Here is a 19,425-nt window from a genome sequence, read left to right on the forward strand (position 1 = left end):
AAAAAAAAAAAAAAAAAAAGAAACCAAATGGATGGAGTCAGGAACATGGATAAGAGTTTGAAATAGAAGATTTTTTTTTCTGAGCTAGAAGAATAGGTGAAAATGAAGAGTGTGGATGTTTTCACAGGCCTAGGGTGTGGAAGGTAGGTGGGGGCACTTGAAGCTGCTGAAATTTGAAAAATTGAGGAATGGAGGAAAAACTAACCAGAGACAGGTAAGAAAGCTATAATGTGATACAGAAATGAGACTAGTTGAAACTGAAACTCTCGTATTTTGGGGAGCAACAATTTTTCCCACTCTATTGATATTCCACAGCTTCTGCTATGAATACATTCATGCACAGGATGACAAAATTTTAACAGTATAATTCTTCGAGAGTTAATGAAGAAAGAAAATTACATTGTAATAAATACTTCAAAAAGCATGTACCAAGTGATAGTAGAAGATAGCTAACTTAAAACAACAATTGGTACAAAGCATCCCGTTGTTTAGCAACATTTCAATTATAAATAAAAAATAATGTGGGCGAGCCCAATGGCTCAGGCCTGTAATCCTAGCACTTTGAAAGGCTGAGGCAGGTGGATTTCGTGACCTCAGGAGTTCGAGACCAGCTGGGCAACATGGTGAAACCTGGTCTCTACTCAAAATACAAAAAATTAGCTGGGTGTATTGTTACATGCCTGTAGTCTCAGTTACTTGGAAGGCTGAGGCATGAGAATCACTTGAACCTGGGAGGCAGAGGTTGCGGTGAGCCAAGATCACGCTACTACACTCCAGCCTGGGCAACAGAGCAAGACTCTGCCACGCCCCAAAAAATAAATAAAAATAATGTGGAAAGTAGAGTATAATTAATTGAAATGGTTAATCTATTTTTAAAAATGGACAACTGAAGGCCCCAATGTAAGAACTTAGTATGCATAAAACAAAAACTAAAAACAAAAATTTCAAAACATCTGAATGCTAAAAGAAAAACCATCACAAACAAATTCAAAAGACAAATCTGGAAAGTTTACATCAAGTAAGATAAAGCATTAAAAAATTTTAAGCTACAAAGAATTGTTCATACTCTAAGAAAATTAGAAAAGAAAAAGGAAAAATCTCCACTAAGAACCAAAAAGGTAACAGGACAAAGATGACAAACATAATTCACAAGAAGAAAACCATAGAGTTTGCTTGAGATAAAAATATGATATGTGAAAACAAAATTTATTTCTTCCTAATCTAGTAAACTAATAAAACTGGAACAACCTTTCTGAAGGACAATTTTGCAATGTTTCATAAGTCTTGAAAATATTTAGACTTATTAATTCATTTTCTTTGACTTCATTTTTAAGGGATTTTCCTTAAACAGATGTAACAAAAATTTACATATAAAATTTCACACAATGTTACTTATAATAATAAAATAACTACAAAAAACTTGAATATCCAACATTAAGAGAATGCTTAGTATCATCTTATGTTAAAAATGAGTAGGAAAAATACTAGAGAAAGGAATCCAATTGTGTGATTTAGGCTTCAGACTTTTTTTTTTTTTTTTTTTTAGACAGAATTTCACTTTTCTTGCTCAGGCTGGAGTACAGTGGTGTAATCTTGGTTTACCACAACCTCTACCTCTTGGATTCAAGCAATTCTCCTGCCTCAGCCTCCCGGGTAGCTGGGATTAGAGGCACATGCCACCGTGCCTGGCTAATTTTGTATTTTTAGTAGAGAGAGGGTTTCTCCATGTTGGTCAGGATGGTCTTAAAACTCCCAATCTCCCATGATCCACCCACCTCAGCCTCCCAAGTGCTGGGATTACAGGCATGAGCCACCGTGCCTGGCTAGACTTTTCTTAATTGTGTGGTAAAGGGTTTTCTCCAACAAAGGAAATAATATAAATATTGATATGTACCTTTTCATTAAGGCAGTCAATTAAATTTTCCACGTAAATTTTCATGCTTTTATAGAATTTACAATTTAGAGCTTGATTTGATGAACTTTCTAGGTTCTGGATAGTACTCTTTGAGCTTTTGACATCCTGTACATATTTTTCATATTCCCTCAGGTGTGAGCGGTGAGTTTCCTGTAGTAAAGTTAATCTAAATAAAAAAAAATAAATAAAATTTATTTTTCAAAATTTTTTAAAAGTAGCGATCTAATGCAAATATTTTCAAAGACCACCAAGGAAACTGACAATCATATAAATCTGGATTTTTAGACTTGACAAGCAAAGAGCACAACAATAAAAGAGGAAACCCCTTTAGCACTTGCTTAGGCTAAATATTCTCTCTTCAAGTTTTCTTGCATTTATCTTTCATAATCTTTCTTCGCTTTATATAAAGGACAGTGAGAGTTAAGAAATTAATCAAGATGATAATATATAGTAGGCATTATTAATAAAATGCTTCAATTAAGTAAAATATTGACTATAGCAGTGAACTTTTAAGTAAATACTACATGGAAAAAGCTAGGTACAGAGAAGGGTATACGATGTGTTTCCTTTTTTGTATAAAAACAGAGGAATATATAAGCATATATGTGCTTGTAAAGCTATACATACAGACCACTTCTGGAAGAAAACATAAGTAACTGGCAGTGGCTAGGCATGATGGCTCATGCCTATAATCCCAGCACTTTGGGAGGCTGAGGTGGGTGGATCACCTGAGGTCAGGAGTTTGAGCAGCCTGGCCAACATGGTGAAACCCCGTCACTACTAAAAATAAAAAAAAATTAGCCAGGCACGGTGGCAGGCGCCGGTAGTCTCAGCTACTCGGGAGGCTGAGGCAGGAGAATTACTTGAACCTGGGAGGTGGAGGTTGAAGTGAGCTGAGATCATGCCACTGCACTCCAGCCTGGGCAACAGAGCAACACCGTCTCAAAAAAAAAGAAAAGAAAGAAAGAAAGAAAAGAAAGAAACTAATAGGAATGGTTTCCTCTAGAGAGGTTAATTTCCTTTGTTCTGTATATCCTTTCTACTGGTTATTTTATTTTTTAATCATGAGTGTATGGTCTTTTTAAAATGAAAAACTTAGTTAATAAAAAATATAATAAAGTATCCAGATAAAATAAAATGCTACTATAAATCAATTATCTGCTAGCTCTTTTCTATCTCTCATGCAAGGTTATCTTTGTATTCTGGGGCTTGGCAAATTATTAGCCCATCCTTTGTTTTTGTAAATAAAGTTCTATTGGAAAATAGCCATGCTTATATGTTTACATATTGTCTATAGCTGTTTTCATGCTATAACACAGAGTTGAGCAGTTAAAACAGTAATCATCTGGCCCTTAAAGCCTAAAATATTTACTATGCAGCCTTTTACAAAAAAAGACGCTTGCTGACTCCTGTTCTAGATCAAAATGTGCAACAGAGAAATACTTAATTACGATATAACAACTACTTGGACAAACATGACAGTTTTTTAAAAAATTAAAGGCTATTCGGTAATAAAGATGCTTAAAACCATATTAAATAAAAAAGTAGAATTTTGTATTTACTGATTTTAACCATGTAAAGTATGTTATAAAGACTAAAAAAGACAGGGTAGTACCCCCTTAATCATGGGGACACGTTCCAAGACCCCCAGTGAATGCAAATAATACTGAAGCCTATATATGCTGTTTTTTTCCCCTACACATACATAACTATGATGAAGCTTAATTTATATATTACATACAGTACTTTTGTACTCTGGGGCCATTATTAAGTAAAATAAAGGTTACCAGAACGCAAGCACTGTGATACTGCAATAGTCCATCTGGTAACGAGGAAGGTTACTATGTGACTAACAGGCAGTTGGCTTACAGAACAAAAAGATGCTGGACAAAAGGATGATTCTCATCCTGGGCAAGATGAAGCAGGGTAGCTGAGATGTCATTACACTACTTAGAAGACCATGCAATTTAAAACACATGAATGATTTCTGGAATTTTCTATTTAATATTTTTGGACCATGGTTTGACCACTGATAACTGAAACTATAGAAGGCAAACATACAGATATGGGGGGGACTACTGTATACAAAAATGTAATCAATTGTGTTAGTGTAACACAGGAGATCCTTTTTTTTTCCCTACAAGTCTGTTTAATATTAAAACTTAATAATCTAAAAGAATATAATGCTATATCTTCACTATTAGATATCTAGGACAAATGTAAATTTCAAAATGAGTATTACTCACCTAGTATTTAATTGCTTCTTTATAATTTCTAAATTTACTGGTGGAAATGAAATGGAAGTATCAAATTTCTTCACTTTTGAAGATCCGCAGCTATGGGAAAGATCTACGTCTCTTTCCTAAAAACAAACAAACAAAAAAAACCATAGATTTTTAAAAAACCATTCAATTTACCTTATATACATTAATACATGAAAAGGGATGATCCACAGTCCCTTCAAGCTAAAGAATTCCATGCATTTGTAATTTTTCATGGTCCCAATAAAATGTTTTTAAATTCACAGTTTTACATTTTAGAAGTTAAAATTCACAAATTCTAAAAATCACATTTTTTAAAAAGCTTAGTTTTGAGGCTAATTTTGGTTATCATCTAATGTACTCTCAGAAAGTCACCCAGTTTTTGAAGAAATAACAATCCTTTGTGAATATTAATTTGTGGGGTAGACAGACCTGTCTGGCTGACCTAACACCTATTTCCATGATAGAAGTATCTATTTAACTTCAACTCCATTCCAGTCAATGAAAACTAAATGGAAGTCCATGGGAGGGTTTGTAGGTAAAGTTTTTACTTTTCTTTAAGACACTTGGGTTTTCTGTTCCTTGTAAAGAATTGCACTCCTAACTTATAACATGGTATATTCTATATTAATGTCCTCTGTCTAATCACAGCTCATCACCACCATGCTTGGAATGTGCAAAAGATCCTGAAGAACCTTTGTTTTAGACAAAGACACACGAAAAAAATCAAGCAGATATTTAGCCAATTTCACTGGCTTAGCTACTCTTTTTATATTTTCCATGAAGCATCATCTTTTCTCATTTCAGTTCTCACCAAGCCTCCCATCCAGCACTACTCATATCTACAAATCTCCAAACATTCTTGATATTTTACAGTCAATGACCCATTCAAATATCACCACTTCTGTAAAGGCTTTCTCACACTTGCTCATTTACCTTTCCTCCTATAAAACTGACCACCCACTTGCTCCTCTGTGCCACCTTAGGACCCTGCAGAGAGTTCTCTCACAGAACCAGTAGGATTTCACTATAATTATTTTGTTTAGCTGTCTCCCTTCCTGCAAAGGTTGTATATCTTTGTAAGTGGCTGTAGCAGGCTAATGGTGACCCCACAAAAAACATGTGCATGTTCGATATACGGCAAAAGATGTAATTAAGACTTTGAGACTTGGTGCATAGCCTGGATTATCCTGATAGGGCCTGAATACAATTACATGTACCATTCTAAGAGATAGGGAATTTTAGGACACAACAGAAGACACAGATGTGAAGATGGAACAGAGAGTGATGTGGCCGCAAGAAAAGGTATGCAAACAGCCACCAGAAACTAGAAGAGTCAAGTAGTGGATTCTCTTCTAGAGTTTCTGAAAGCAGGGTTGCTCTACTAACATTCTGATTTTGGACTTCTGGCCTCCAGATTTCAGAGAGAATAAACTTCTCTTATTTTAAGCCACTAAGTCTGTGGTGGTTTGTTAAAGGAGTCACAGGAAAGTAATACAGTGGCAAATACGTAATGGATTTTCAATAAAGGAATCAGTAAATGTACTCATATAAGTAATAAAAATGCAAATCAAGTGTGAGATTCCCTTTTCACCAATTATATACTTATAGTTGAAGAGGGCAAGTTTATGGTAAAATATTCCCATGATATTGGAGACATTACAGATTGAGCTGTTTTCTTTAGAAGGCAATAGAGAAAAATATACTAAGTGCCATAAAAATGTTCATCTCTTTAGTAATACAATTCTTGGCACTTTTTAGAAAGGAATAGTTCAAAAACACACATCTGAACAAAAGAAAGGAGAGGAGGAAAAACAACTAAATCTTCACTGATTATTATCTGTTAATAGAAAAAAAATCAGATTGCAAATAACCTAAAAATATCCAAAATAAAGAATGGTTAATAAGATTATGATTCAGTGACTCCAGTGAATATTATGAAGCTATTAAAATTGGTTATTATAACTATGTAAAGAAAAGAGAAGGTACTTTATTATATGTCAAGCAAGGAAATCAGAATTCAAAACTGAATGCATAATGTGGTTCCTAAACTGTGTGCAAAGGCATCCTAGCAAATTCAAAGGGGTATAGTGAGACATTTTAAATATTTTAGGGAAACAATGTAATACTCAACATCTGCTGGACTAATAGCTCTTAGTTCACAGTTACCTTAAAATGTGTTCCATATGGTCAGACATGGTGGCTCATGCCTGTCATCCTAGCACTTTGGGAGGCTGAGGTTGGCAGATTGCCTGAAATCAGGAGTTTTGAGACCAGCTGACGCAACATGGTAAAACCCATCTTTACTAAAGACGAAAAAATCAGTTGGGCATGGTGGCGTGTGCCTGTAGTCCCAGCTACTCAGGAGGCTGAGGCACAAGAATTGCTTGAACACAGGAAGCAGAGGTTGCAGTGAGCCGAGATCATGCCACTGCACTCCAGCCTGGGCAACAAAGCGAAACTATCTCAAAAACAAAAACAAAAAGAATGTGTTTCATTCCTTTTGATGAAGTCATATTTGTGGAGCTTGATTTTGGGAGGATGCTATGATATAAAATAAGTATTATGTGAATGTCAATATGGAAATGAGAGTGGCAGTGTCCAACCTGATTCCAAGGTTTGAAAAGTCATGCAATATCTAACAGGAGCACACATCTCATTAGTAAGAAATTTTGGTTATTTAAAAATAAAGCAAGCCAGGTGTGGTGGCTCAGGCTGGTAATCCCAGCACTTTGAGAGGCCAAGGCACGTGGATCACTTGAGGCCAGGAGTTCAAGACCAGTCTGGCCAAAATAGTGAAACCCTGTCTCTATTAAAAATACAAAAATTAGCCAGGTGTGGTAGTGCATGCCTGTAATCCCAGCTACTAAGGAGGTTGAGGCAGAAGTACTGCTTGAACCAAGGCGGGTGGAGGTTGCAGTGAGCTGAGATCACACCACTGCCCTCCAGTCTGGGCAACAGAGCGAGACTCTGTCTCAAAATAATAATAAAAATTTTTTGCCTTCAATTTATTTGTATTATTTTTCCAAATGGTTAGTTCTTAGGACATAAACTATGTAAAATTCTTTGGACTTAACTACTTAATGAATACAATTGTTTGGTACTTCTTTTGACTTACGAGCACCATGATAAAATAACCAAGACACTACGGGCTCCATGAATGAGAAAGTTTGGGAAACTCTAATGTACACTGACCGCAAACTCTAATGTATACTTATAGAGCTTATATTCCAGCAGCAGACTCAGAGCCCAAATCTACAACTTTTAACCCCCAATACAGTACATTTTTGTTTCTTAGGTTTGTTTCAAAGCTCACTATTTGTTTAAACTTTATATTCATTCATTTATTCATTCGTTTTTAGTGACAGGGTCTCATTGTTGCCCAGGCTGGAGTGGAGTGGTGTGATCATAGCTCACTCCATCCGTGAACTCCTGGGCTCAAGTGATCCTCCCATCTCAGCCTCCCAAGTAGCTGAGACCATAGGCATGCCCCACCATGCCTGCCTAGTTTTATTTATTTTTTGTAGAGCTCAGGTCTTACTGTGTTGTTCAGGCTGGTCTCAAACTACTGGGCTGAAGTGATCCTCCCGCCTTGGGCTTCCAAAGTGCTGGAGTAACAGGTGTGAGCCACTATGCCTGGCCAAATCTGTGCTTTAGTGTTGATGTTTTTTTCTTAAATGAGACAGAGTCTCACTCTGTCACCAAGGCCGAAGCGCAGTGGCACAATCTCGGCTCACTGCAGCCTTGACCTCCTGGGCTTAAGCGATCCTCCAACCTCAGCCACCGCAAGTAGCTTGGACTACAGGTGTGTGCCACCATGCCTGGCTAGTTTTTCTATTTTTTGTAGAGGCAGGATTTCGCCATGTTGCCCAGGCTGGTCTTGAACTCCTGGACTCAAATGATCCAAGCCTCAGCCTTTTGGGCTTTGGTTTCTAATAACATTTTTAGGGCTTCATAGTATCCCATCCTACTGTATTGTACCAAGATCCCCATTGTTGGATATTTGTTTACATCTTTTTAAAAATTAAATAAAACACAAAAATATATTTGTGTATGCAGAAATGTAACACAGTTATGTATCATAATATAGGTATAGTGTATTTGGGCATAATATTTACCACAGGGTTCACTACAATAAAAAATTCTCTGAGAAATCACATAAATGTCAAATGAGATTTAATATATACATGATAATACATCTATTCACTAGATTGCTATGAAATCATTAAAATGTAGTAGAAGTAGATATACTATTGTGGTGAGATGTCTCTGTTGTACTGTGAAGTAAAAAAAAACAGTTTCCAAAAGAAAACTGGATATATTTATATTATACAGAACAGGTATTTAAAAGTAAACTTTGAGGCCTAAACTTTTAAGTACCTGTATAATATAAACTGTCAATTACTAAAAAAATTAAAGCTTAAAAAGAAAAGTACCCTCAAGTGGAAGCTATTTATAATCTAGTGGAAAAATAACATAATATGCATAGTGCAGTGAGCTTAATGGAGGCCTCCCAGAAGATACATCCATGAATTAATCCTTGGAAAGTGTAAATATGACCTTATTTGGAAAAAGAGTACTTGTGGTTGTAATTAAGTGAAGGACCTTGGATTATCTGAGTGGGCCCTAAATCTAATGACAAGTATTCTTATGAGGAAAACACACAGTAGAGACATGGAGAAAGCCCACGTGAAGACAGAAGCAGAGATAGGAGTTACGTAGTACAAGGCACGAAACACATGGAGTGACTAGAAGTTGAAAAAAGTAAGGAAAAATTACCCCCAACACCCCAGGGCCTTTGGAGGAAGCAAGGTGCTGCCCACACCTTGACTTCAGATTTTGGCCTCCACGCTGTGAGAGAATAAATGTCTGTTCTTTTTGTGTGGGTCAAGATGGCCAGGTGGAGACCTATGTTAATTCTAGCTAAATAATTATAAGCTTGCTTGGCTCAGAGTACACGGAAGTTTATGTACCAAACTAAGCTACATTATTGGTGCAGTTAATTAGAAATTAAGTGGCAACAGAAGGCCTAAGGTAAAGACCATCGGAGAGCACAGTAACAACAGGTAACACCTCGCGGTGGCTGCAGAGCAGGCAAGATACTGCTGTGGTCCCACACATGCCTTCTCAACATAGAGACTGCACAAGGGCCTTGTAAAGAGGGCTTACGCAAAGATCTCTGAGAAGGCAGGCGACCTCTGCTCACAAGATCTGGGAGGGTCTTTGCAGAAGGGAGCTGGCAAGGAGGAGGAAAGCCTTGCAGGGCAGAGATCACAGGATACCTCATGCTCTGACTAGGTTCTCAGAATACGGAGTGATTTTAATTGCTCTATGTCCTCAATTCTCGGGAGATAAAAGCCCCTTGTTGCATTGGGAGTGGTCAGACCGGGTGGCTCCTCATCTGCTATACTTCTGATGCAGCTGCACTGTGATAACAATCGGTGATAAACTCAGAGTACCTTTAGCATGTCTTAGAAGGATCTCAAGTGCTCTCTCCACTTGGCTACCTTTCCTACTCCTTCACCCTCCCCTTCCATGCCCATAAGATCAATGAGATTGTGCACATAATAAAAGTGTTTGGAGCCCAGAGCTCAGGGCCAACATGTTTTCCACGCTTGCATTCGTCCCCTGGACCCATGCTGTAACTTCTCTTGTGTCTCTGTCTTTATTTCCTTTTCTCAATCCCTCGTCACTGCCGTCATTAAGAGCACCCACGTACGGGGTTGGGCTGGTTGCCAACATCTGGCGCCCAATGAACAGGGTATGGCACCCTATGAACAACACTCTTGTGTCACCGAGTTTGTGGTAATTTGTTATAGCAGCCACAGGAATCTAATATACATGGTATAAACAATGATTACCTCTACGATTTTAACTGCTTTCCTCATTTGTTGTTGTACCCAAATATCTTGCTTTTCATCCTCCTGGCTTTCTTCACTTGTTTCTTCATATCTGTTTTCTAGGGGGAAAAAAGTTCACATGTAAACGTTTAATATTTTTCCATTTTAATTGCAGCAGGCAACATTTTTTGAGCTTACTATATACAAGTTAGTATCACTTTACGTGTGTTACTTATTCTTCACAATAATTCTGGGAAGAAGGCACTATTATCGCCCTCATTTCACAAATTAGGAAACTCAGATATTGGGAGGTTAAATAACTGTCTTAAGACTATGTTGAAGCTGGAAGTTGGATCCTGGTATCTGACTCCAGAACCTGCCCTCTTATCACTAAACTGTTCCACTCAAAACACTACAACCCTAGAAATGTAAAAAACTGAGAAAGAGCCAGGCACAGTGGCTCAGGCATGTAATCCCAGCAGTTTGGGAGGCCGAGGAAGGTGGATCACCTGAAGTAGGGAGTTCGAGACCAGTCTGACAAAAATGGAGAAACTCAGTCTCTACTAAAAATACAAAGTTAGCCAGGCGGGGTGGCGCATGCCTGTAATCCCAGCTACTCGGCCGGCTGAGGCAGGAGAATTACTTGAACCCAGGAGGCGGAGGTTGTGGTGAGCCGAGATATTGTCATTGCACTCCAGCCTGGGCAACAAGAGTGAAACTCTGTCATAAAAAACAAACAAACAAACAAAAAACTGAGAAAGAATGAAATGTTTGGCTTTTCTTATCAAAGATCTCTCAATTACTACCTGAGAATCAAAACGCTTAAAAATAAGTTGATAAGGAACTAAGTCTCTTTTTGAAAAAATATTATTTAAGGTTACAAAAACCTTGGTAAAATGCATATATTATAAATGAGAAATGTGAAGAAATTTTTTATTATAGCAGAGATTTTAATACATGACATCTAAAATCTCTGTAGATGCTTCCATGTTAAAAAAAATTTATAAATGTGACAATGATCGTTTTCAATGTTTTGAAAATAAGACACTGCACATTTTTTTTAACCTGTCAAAAAAGATCAAGTGGGGGTCAGGCATTAATAACCATTATTACACATATTCCTTGATAATAACATTTTGATACAGACACATCCTTTAGAGGTCATAATATCACGGACTAAATTGATATTAAAAACCAATATCAACACAATCAATGTGTGTGAGACAGCACATTACATTTTTTATGGAGATTCTCTCATAATATTATATTCTAATGAAAAATAACCTAAGCTTCATATATTGATAAATACATACCTGATTCCTCAACCATCCTTTGTCTAAGTGTTTGAGGTTTCAGGGTAAATGGTATTCTCTTTTCATGGTCATCAGGCTCACTCTCAGGGTCATCTTCACTCTCTTTCTTCATACCAGAGATGGTGGAGGCATGTTCTACATCCAAAGAAATATAGTCATCTTGCACCCTGGCCAATTCACGTTTTCTGCGAGCTGCCTGAATAAAGGCTGCATCTGGGATCTCAACTGAAGGAAACAAAGAGGAGGACGCTAAAAACCAAAGACCAATATAAGTAAATATTCCTCACATTTAAGAAAAAGAAAAAAAGCATCATTTTCCTAAAGTATTTCTGAGAGCTGCGGAAGTTAAAAGAACCAATGACAGACCAGTCAGACTTACCAAGTAAGTGAGATACTATACTATGATGTCCTCCTTCCCTGTGGGTACCCACACTTGTAAGAAATCAGAAACAGACTACAAACAGCAACAGAGTAAAGCCAAGTCAACCTCTGGAGTTCTGTAGTGAGCACCACATGAATACATGAGACGTTACAAAGTGTAAAGAAAATAATCAGGTTCATTTACCAAGTCAAAAATTTAAATGACATAAATAAACTCTTAAGAGTCTTATCTTATTTTTTTCTTTGTTTTGTACAGTATAAACATCATTAGCATAAACTCTTACAATTTAAAACAAGGTTCTTCATGCGTGATCTAAGACGAAATTTATCTTCATTCTCGAAAAAACGGTTTCTTAAGAAAAATACTACATTAAAGAAATGGCAAGAGAAATTTTCACCATTTTAAGCACTTAAACTACTAAAGAGATGTCAAGCTACTGAGGCTCAAGTGAGTTTTCTAAATGTTCCCACAAATTGACCCAAATTGTTTAAAAAATAAACAGAAAAATGCCATGTATTTGGAGATACACAAAAGCTCCAATGTCTAAAACAAACAAAGAGATTTTAGAAATCACAGATCAATATGCTTGACATTAGCCTTAGGGAAAATTAAAAGTGCTTGAGTGAATCATGAAGCAATAAAGAAATCACTAGAAATCAATAAATATTTATCAAGGACAAGTAATATAAAATCAGGTGATTTACTTTTTTATAGACTAGTATTTATTTATAGACTACTGTCAGGGACATGATGAAGGTCAGGTATCTCTTCCTCCTTCCAAAGCATTTAAGATTCAAAATCATCACAGCAGGTTATGGTAAAAATTCTCAACCCTGGCTACACATCTGAGTCATCTGAGAAGCTTGACAAACTACTGATACCCAGGCCTCCATACCAGAGATTCAGATGTTGATCTGAGGCAGAGCTAATCAGAAGTATGTTTTTATAGCTCCCTAAAGGATTTTAATGTGTAGGCAGGGTTAAGATAAGACATTTAGGTTCAAATACTCAGGTGTATGAATAAGGACACAGAAATACTTATTTTGGAAGTGATCCACCTGCAAATGACTTGGTGGGGTTTAATTAGTAAGTCACAAGTAATGGGACTCACTAGTAAGATATTAGTGCTATGTAAAGGTAACCTCTCAAGCAAAAATAAAGAAGTAAAAGTTCAAAGAAGAGAAGAGTATTATTCCATCTGTCCTGTTTCTGCATATCCAATACCTAGTTCAACGGTTCTCACACAGCAGATGGTGGGCAGACATGGGATGAATCAATAAGGTCAGCATATCATTCAATAATAAATATATCATATTTTTACAGATTTACAACTCATGAATAATTCTTCATATACATCATCCTATCTGATATACAATCATCTAGGGCTGAGAGGTAAATTATCATCTCCTATTAGTAAAAAGCAATCTCTGCTAGAGGGACTATTTCAAGGCAGGTATTCCATCACTGAATTATTCTAATAGTTCTATCACCTGAATACAGAATAAAGGCTCTCCTTCCATATGCCAGCACCTAAAATTAACACATTCCTCCATCTTTTCTTCTCTAGCCAATAAGTCCTTTGAACTTTCCGGTGTTCCTCACAGGACAAGTTTTCAATTTTTAATCAGTGTTTCTCAATGGAGCATGGGGGAGGGGCAATTCACCATGCCAAACTGTTCTGCACTCCTGTAGGACATTTATCATCCCTTGCTTCCAGGGCACTATGTGCGAGCAACAACTCAGCCACTATAATTATTAAAATGGTCCCATACATTTTCAAAAGATGCCCTCTCTTCTTAGGTGGGCAGTGCTGCCAAAACACTTTACAATCACTTCTTTATGCTATTTAATATACCAACACCATCTTTTTTGGATTGTTTGTTTGAGATGGAGTCTTGCTCTGTCACCCAGGCTGGAGTGAAGTGGTGTGATCTCGGCTCACTGCAACTTCTGCCTCTCAGGTTCAAGCCCCCTGAAATACAGGTGCGTGCCATCATGCCCAGCTAATTTTTGTATTTTTAGTAGAAACGGGTTTTCACCATGTTGGCCAGGATGGTCTTGAACTCCTGACCTCAGGTGATCCACCTGCCTCGGCCTCCCAAAGTGCTGAGATTACAGGTGTGAGCCACCACACCTGGTTTAATCCACCATCTTGTATAGTAGCATTGTTTGCTACAGTAGTCACTAGGCCGATGTGACTATTAAAATATAACTAAAAATTCAATTTCTCAGTTGCACAATTTCTCAGTCCCACATTTCAAGAGCTCAACAGCCACTTGTGACTACTGGCTACCATATGGACAGTGAAGATAGAAAATTTTTCTAAACCACAGAAAATTCTACTGAATAGCACTGTATCCAGAATCTAGACAAGGCTTCGACTGTTTACTAGATTTCAATTCTTAATAGTGGCTTAATCACTTAATATTTCTGTACCCTGTGGACATGGAGCAGAAAAAAAAATTATAAGGTTACAGAGCTACTGGTTGTTGTTATTTAATAGGCTAATAAAGAAGCACTTATTACTGTATTACAAGCCTTATAAAATATATTTTAATAATTTGATTTCAATATAATTTGTTTCCCTTACAAAGCTACGTATTTTACTTTATTTTCTCATAAGGGATCTTAGGGTTCACTACACAGAAAAAGGACAAAACAAGTTATAAACCTCTCTAAGAGACCAGATAAATATTTTTGACTCTGCAGGCCATAAGGTCTTTGTTGCAACTTCTTAACTCTACTACTACAGTGCAAAAACACAAACAATAAGTAATTGAAAGACTGGGACTGTGTTTTAACAAAACTTTGTTTATAAAAACAGGTGGTGGACCAGATTTGCCAACCCCTGAACTACATTGATCTTTCTAAGACACAAAAACGTTCATGTCATCCGCATAAAATTTTCAGTGGTTGCCTAAGCCCTGCATAAATATGACTCCAACTTGTCTCTCCTGTTTTCTTTTCCTTAAACTCCCAACCAAATACTTTCAGCCAAACAGAGCTAGTTTTAGTTTCCTGCACATATTATATACCTTCTGTATAGAGTTTCAGATATGCTACATCCTATACCTGAAACATCCTCCATGACAAATTCTTACCATCTTTCAGGTATCAGTGTCAATCACCCAGTACAGCACACTGGTTAAGAAGAATACAGGCTCTAGAAAAGACTGGGTTTAAATCCTAGCTCTGTTACTTACAAGCTCTCTGACCTATGCATGTTAAAGTGTAATAAAAATGGGCAGTCAAGTTGGGCACTCTGACAACCATCATTAATAACCTACTTGCCCCATGTCACTAGAGTTTGTTATCAATAATAACTATATCAAAAACACTGTATTAAAAATAAAATTCTTAACCAAAATCATACAAATTACTAACCTGCTGATGAAAGTTCTTTTTCTCCAAGAGAGCTAGAGCTGTCAGAAGACAAACCCTGATCACCCTTACTTTCCGAGGAGTGATGTATTTCATCCTCTTCATCTGTTGACACATCAACTGTTGTGGATTCTAACAGGACATTTTAAAAACATAATAAGAGTCAAAATAATGGAATCAGTAATTGAAAATCTGAACAACACATGGCATATGTATAAAATGGTGTTTTAAACCTACTCCACATATTAAAGTAGACATACTGATCTACCTCCAACTTCCCATCTTCCTTAAACAACTGAATGATCTACTAAGTGTACAAAGATCCTATCTGTATTATCTAGGCATCTAATAATATATTTCCAAAAAGATGTAATGAGAAGAGGGAAGCAGGCATTAGAGAAAAAAAAGAGACAAAAATTAAATATTTAGAAAAGTAATAATAGTGAGTAAGTAGAAAAGAAAAACAATATTTAATGTATACTATGTGCTAAGCACATTGAAATCTGTTTTACATGACTTATTTAATACTCGTAATTCTATAAAGTAAACACTATTTCCGATGAACTAATGATGGAGAGAATAAAGAATACCAACACAATGAGTGGAGAAGCAGGGCTTTCAACCTAATCCCATCCAACTCCAGAGTTTAGGCTCTCTTTAGAGTATGCCATAGTTCAATGGCTGGTAGAAAGAAATGTAAGGAGCACTTTGGTCAAAATTAAACCATGGGTTTATCTTTTCAGTGCATGATTTGGGAAGGTCACATAGTCTGTTAAATTCAATTAATCTGTTAAAGATAACACCGAGATAAAAACCACAGGGGTGTTGTGAAAATTGAGTGAACAAAATAAAGGAATTCTTAACATTATTGCCAAGAAAGGATTTGTTAATCCACAATAAATTTGCACATTTATGAGTAATCTTAAAACATAAGATTACATAGTACTCATTAATTTTAATTTCTACCTTAGTTAGAAGACCTACATACAGTTCAAAAAAGGCTAGAGTAAAATCAAAACTTAAAATATAGCTGCAGCTCACATCTTTCTTAGATAACTGCCATTTATGACAACCCATACCTGTTTCCAAAGTAGATTAAACCAAAGCAGTGGTTCTCAAAGCATGGTTTATCAATCCCTGGAGGTCCTTGAGACTCTTTCAGAGAGTCTGGGAAATCAAAACTACTTTAATAACAATACTAACATGTTATTTGTTGTTTTTGCCATGTTGACATTTATCTAATGAAGGAAAGGCAACGGTGGGTAAAACAGCTATCCCCTTAGCATGAATCAATTTGTAGTAGCAGTTATGGTATTTTTCATCACTGCACACTGGCAGATAAAAGCCAGTTGCTCTTCATAAAGTAATTAAAAAATTCTTATTTTATTAAATTTTGACCCTTGAGTACACACGTGTTTAATATTCTTTGTGACAAAATGGAAATATGCATAAGGCACTTTGGCTGCATCTTGATATGTAACGGCTGCCTTACGGAAAAGCATTTGTGTGACTGTGTTGCAAGCTGAACTAGACATTGTTTTTAAGGAGAAGCATCATTTTCTTGAAAGAATGACTAACAAACAAACTAGTTATTCAGACAATGGCTACCTTACATTTCCTCAGACATGAGCTAAGTTGTGCCTATCACTTCCAGAATAAGAGATTTCAAGTGAAAATTGAGATTTTGAAAAACCTATTTTCTACTGTGAACCTAACGGCTTTCCAATTTAAAGACTGATTAATCAGTTGGTAACACTAAGTGATTTTTTTTTTTTTTGGTGTTGTACAATAAACTGCTCCAACATTTGCAAGATGTGCAAACTGAGGTAATGAACTTTCCAAATAATGCAAGACGTTACCAATCGTGCATGAGTAAAAGATCCAAAGTACAAAACAGAACAGAGTTTTATGTAAGCATACCCCAAATTTAATCCTATGATTTAAGATTACATGGGGCAGCTAACTTTTAAGAACGGTTAGTTTATTACTCTTTGAGCTTTGTCATATTAAAGCACAACATCCTCAATGATCTAAAAAGGCTATTAAGTATTGGTCTTAACCATGTATCTGTCAGAGGCTGTATTTTCTTCAAATTCTTCAACCAAAACAACATAGCACAACAGATTAAAAGCAGAAACAGCTATGAGGATTCAGTTGTCTTCTATACATATTTTGCCAGACATTAACGACATCTGCAAATTGAAAACAATGATACTATCCTTTTTGGGAAATATTTTTTCACAAAAATCTTATTTGTTCTTACATGTAATAGATTTTTTAAATAAATTAATACATTTTATTTTTGTTTTTAGTATGGTAAATATTGATAGATATAACCTACTGAAACAAAAGCTCTTTGGAATCCTTAATCATTTCTAAGAGTCTAAAGGAGGTCCAATTGAGAACCACTATTCTAGAAGGCAAGAGAAAACAACTCCTGACTTCAATTTTCATCTACAAAGTTTAACCAGAGAAGAGACAAAAATTATGGAAACTTTAGGCAAATAGAAGGTCACAAGGAAAACCAAGAAATCACGAAGATCATAAACCTGGAGGACATCATGTTATGTGAAATAAAAAAGGCACAGAGACAAACATCTCACGATCTCAAATGTGTAATCTACAAAGGTGGAAATCGGAAATCACAGAAGCAGAGAGTCCCTAGGGGTTGAAGGTGGTTGGGGAGATACTGGTCAAACGGCACAACATTTTAATCAGACAAGAGGAATTCTATCCTACAACACAGTGACTAAAGTTAATAACAATGCACTGCATACTTGAAAATTACTAACAGCAGATTATTAAGCGTTCTCACCACAAAGTATCTGAGGTAACGCAAATGTTAATCAGCTTCATTTAGCCACTGTAGACACATTTTGAACATCATACTGTACACCGTAAGTATACACAATTTTTACTTCTCAATAAATTAAAAATCACTTTAATGAGAATAAAAAATAGTAGGAAGATTTCAGATCTCAAGACTAACCAAAAACTGTATTCCTCATTAAGCTACAATTCAAACTCAGAGCAGCACATTTTATGTAAACAACTTTAGGCTGCCTTAAACCTGTATTTAAGAACTCAAACGTACTTCAAAATGACAACACTATATTTAACACCATTACTGGCAAAATCTACAGTGTCATGAATCTCTGTCATGCTCCTTCGTGTTGCATATATTATTTTTATTAGTTTTTGCAAATAATTGGTGAAAAAAGAAAAGCAAAGGGGAATGTTCCAAAACCTAGATTCTGGCTAAATGTTTTCAAGAAAGATAAGTTGGGCAAGTGCCTAAAACGTACATATAACTTCTGCCTACTTAATAGTATTAGAAATTATTGAATTCCGTTGTGACAAGTTAGGTTCTTCACAAACTTTGATAACACAGTTAACCAGTGGAGTCAACTGATGGTGAAAACGAAGAACTTCCAAACTGTATAGGACTGTTTTTTCTCCCCTAAGGAGTCCAAAAGCTAGACACAGGCAGCGGGCAAGTGCTCGCAGGCTAGCTGTTTACTCGCTCACCACCTTCAGGACATGACTGCATGGCCAGTGGTCGGCAGCAAGTTATAGAACCCCTAGAGAAGGATCCAGAGATCCCGCGGCCCCTTCCCGCCCCGTGCCGTCACCTCCCCGCTTCACCGCGTCACCTTGGACGCCGGAGCCTTCGTCCGCGCGGGGAGCCGCTTCCGTGGCGCGTCGGGAGCTCGCCCAGACTCGTCCCCGGCCCCGAGGCCCCCGAACCCGGTGGGGCCGTCCCGCCACCTGCGCGCGGCCTTCTCCAGAGGGCGGCCCTTCTTCCGCGGGGCCCGGGGCCGCAAGTTCCCTCGACGTCCCAGGCTCAGCAGGCGACTCCTCAGCGCCATCGCTGTCGCTGGAATCGGCCGCGCGCCGCCGAAAATTCCTTTTCGGTCTGTGAGCCATGGCTGAGGGCGCACCGCCCTAGTACCCAGCGAACCCCAAGGCGGAGGTTCAGCGCTCGCGCCCAGCGCGCGCCCCCGCCTCGCCTGGACGCCGCGTGCGCGCGCCCGTGCCGCTAGCCTTCTACTTCCCGCTTCTCTGTTTGCGCCTGCGTGTTTTGTCTCCCTGGATCTAGCAGGTTGGGTTGTGTTCTGGGGCCTGAGTGTGGCGTCTGGAGCGGCAAAGCGGTCCCTTTGCCAGGTGAGGTTGCGTGGACTGACACCTAGAGATTTCCAAGGCCTCTCCAGGCTGAGTCTCACGGAGAGCAGACCTTACGTGCTCTCCCTGTGCACACCCTATCCAGGAATCGGCGTTATGCTTTCCGTCCTGGACTGGAGCCAGATCCGTTGCCTTTTTTTGCTTTCCAGAG

At 37.6% G+C, this 19,425-nt stretch overlaps 1 protein-coding gene across 6 annotated transcripts in view; it reads right to left on the minus strand.

The window, feature by feature from the left end:
• The window catches only part of GCFC2 (GC-rich sequence DNA-binding factor 2), a 53,788-nt gene extending 34,570 nt beyond the window's left edge, over nt 1-19,218 (minus strand). For 4 of the 6 annotated variants that reach the window (XM_037731453.1, XM_037731451.1, XM_017508790.2 and 1 more), the window contains exons 1-6: nt 18,746-19,218; nt 15,096-15,224; nt 11,330-11,578; nt 10,038-10,135; nt 4,162-4,277; nt 1,895-2,081 (exon numbers count right to left, since the gene is read on the minus strand). In XM_037731453.1, coding sequence (XP_037587381.1) covers nt 1,895-2,081; nt 4,162-4,277; nt 10,038-10,135; nt 11,330-11,578; nt 15,096-15,224; nt 18,746-19,019 — 1,053 coding nt within the window. In that variant the 5' untranslated portion in view covers nt 19,020-19,218. The remainder of the gene's footprint in view (nt 1-1,894; nt 2,082-4,161; nt 4,278-10,037; nt 10,136-11,329; nt 11,579-15,095; nt 15,225-18,745) is intronic. The other 2 variants (XM_037731452.1, XM_017508792.2) reach the window with 1 other exon arrangement.
• Between the last annotated feature and the right edge of the window lie 207 nt (nt 19,219-19,425).

The sequence above is a fragment of the Cebus imitator genome, unplaced genomic scaffold (genome assembly GCF_001604975.1).
Source record: "Cebus imitator isolate Cc_AM_T3 unplaced genomic scaffold, Cebus_imitator-1.0 Scaffold399, whole genome shotgun sequence".
NCBI lineage: Eukaryota > Metazoa > Chordata > Mammalia > Primates > Cebidae > Cebus > Cebus imitator.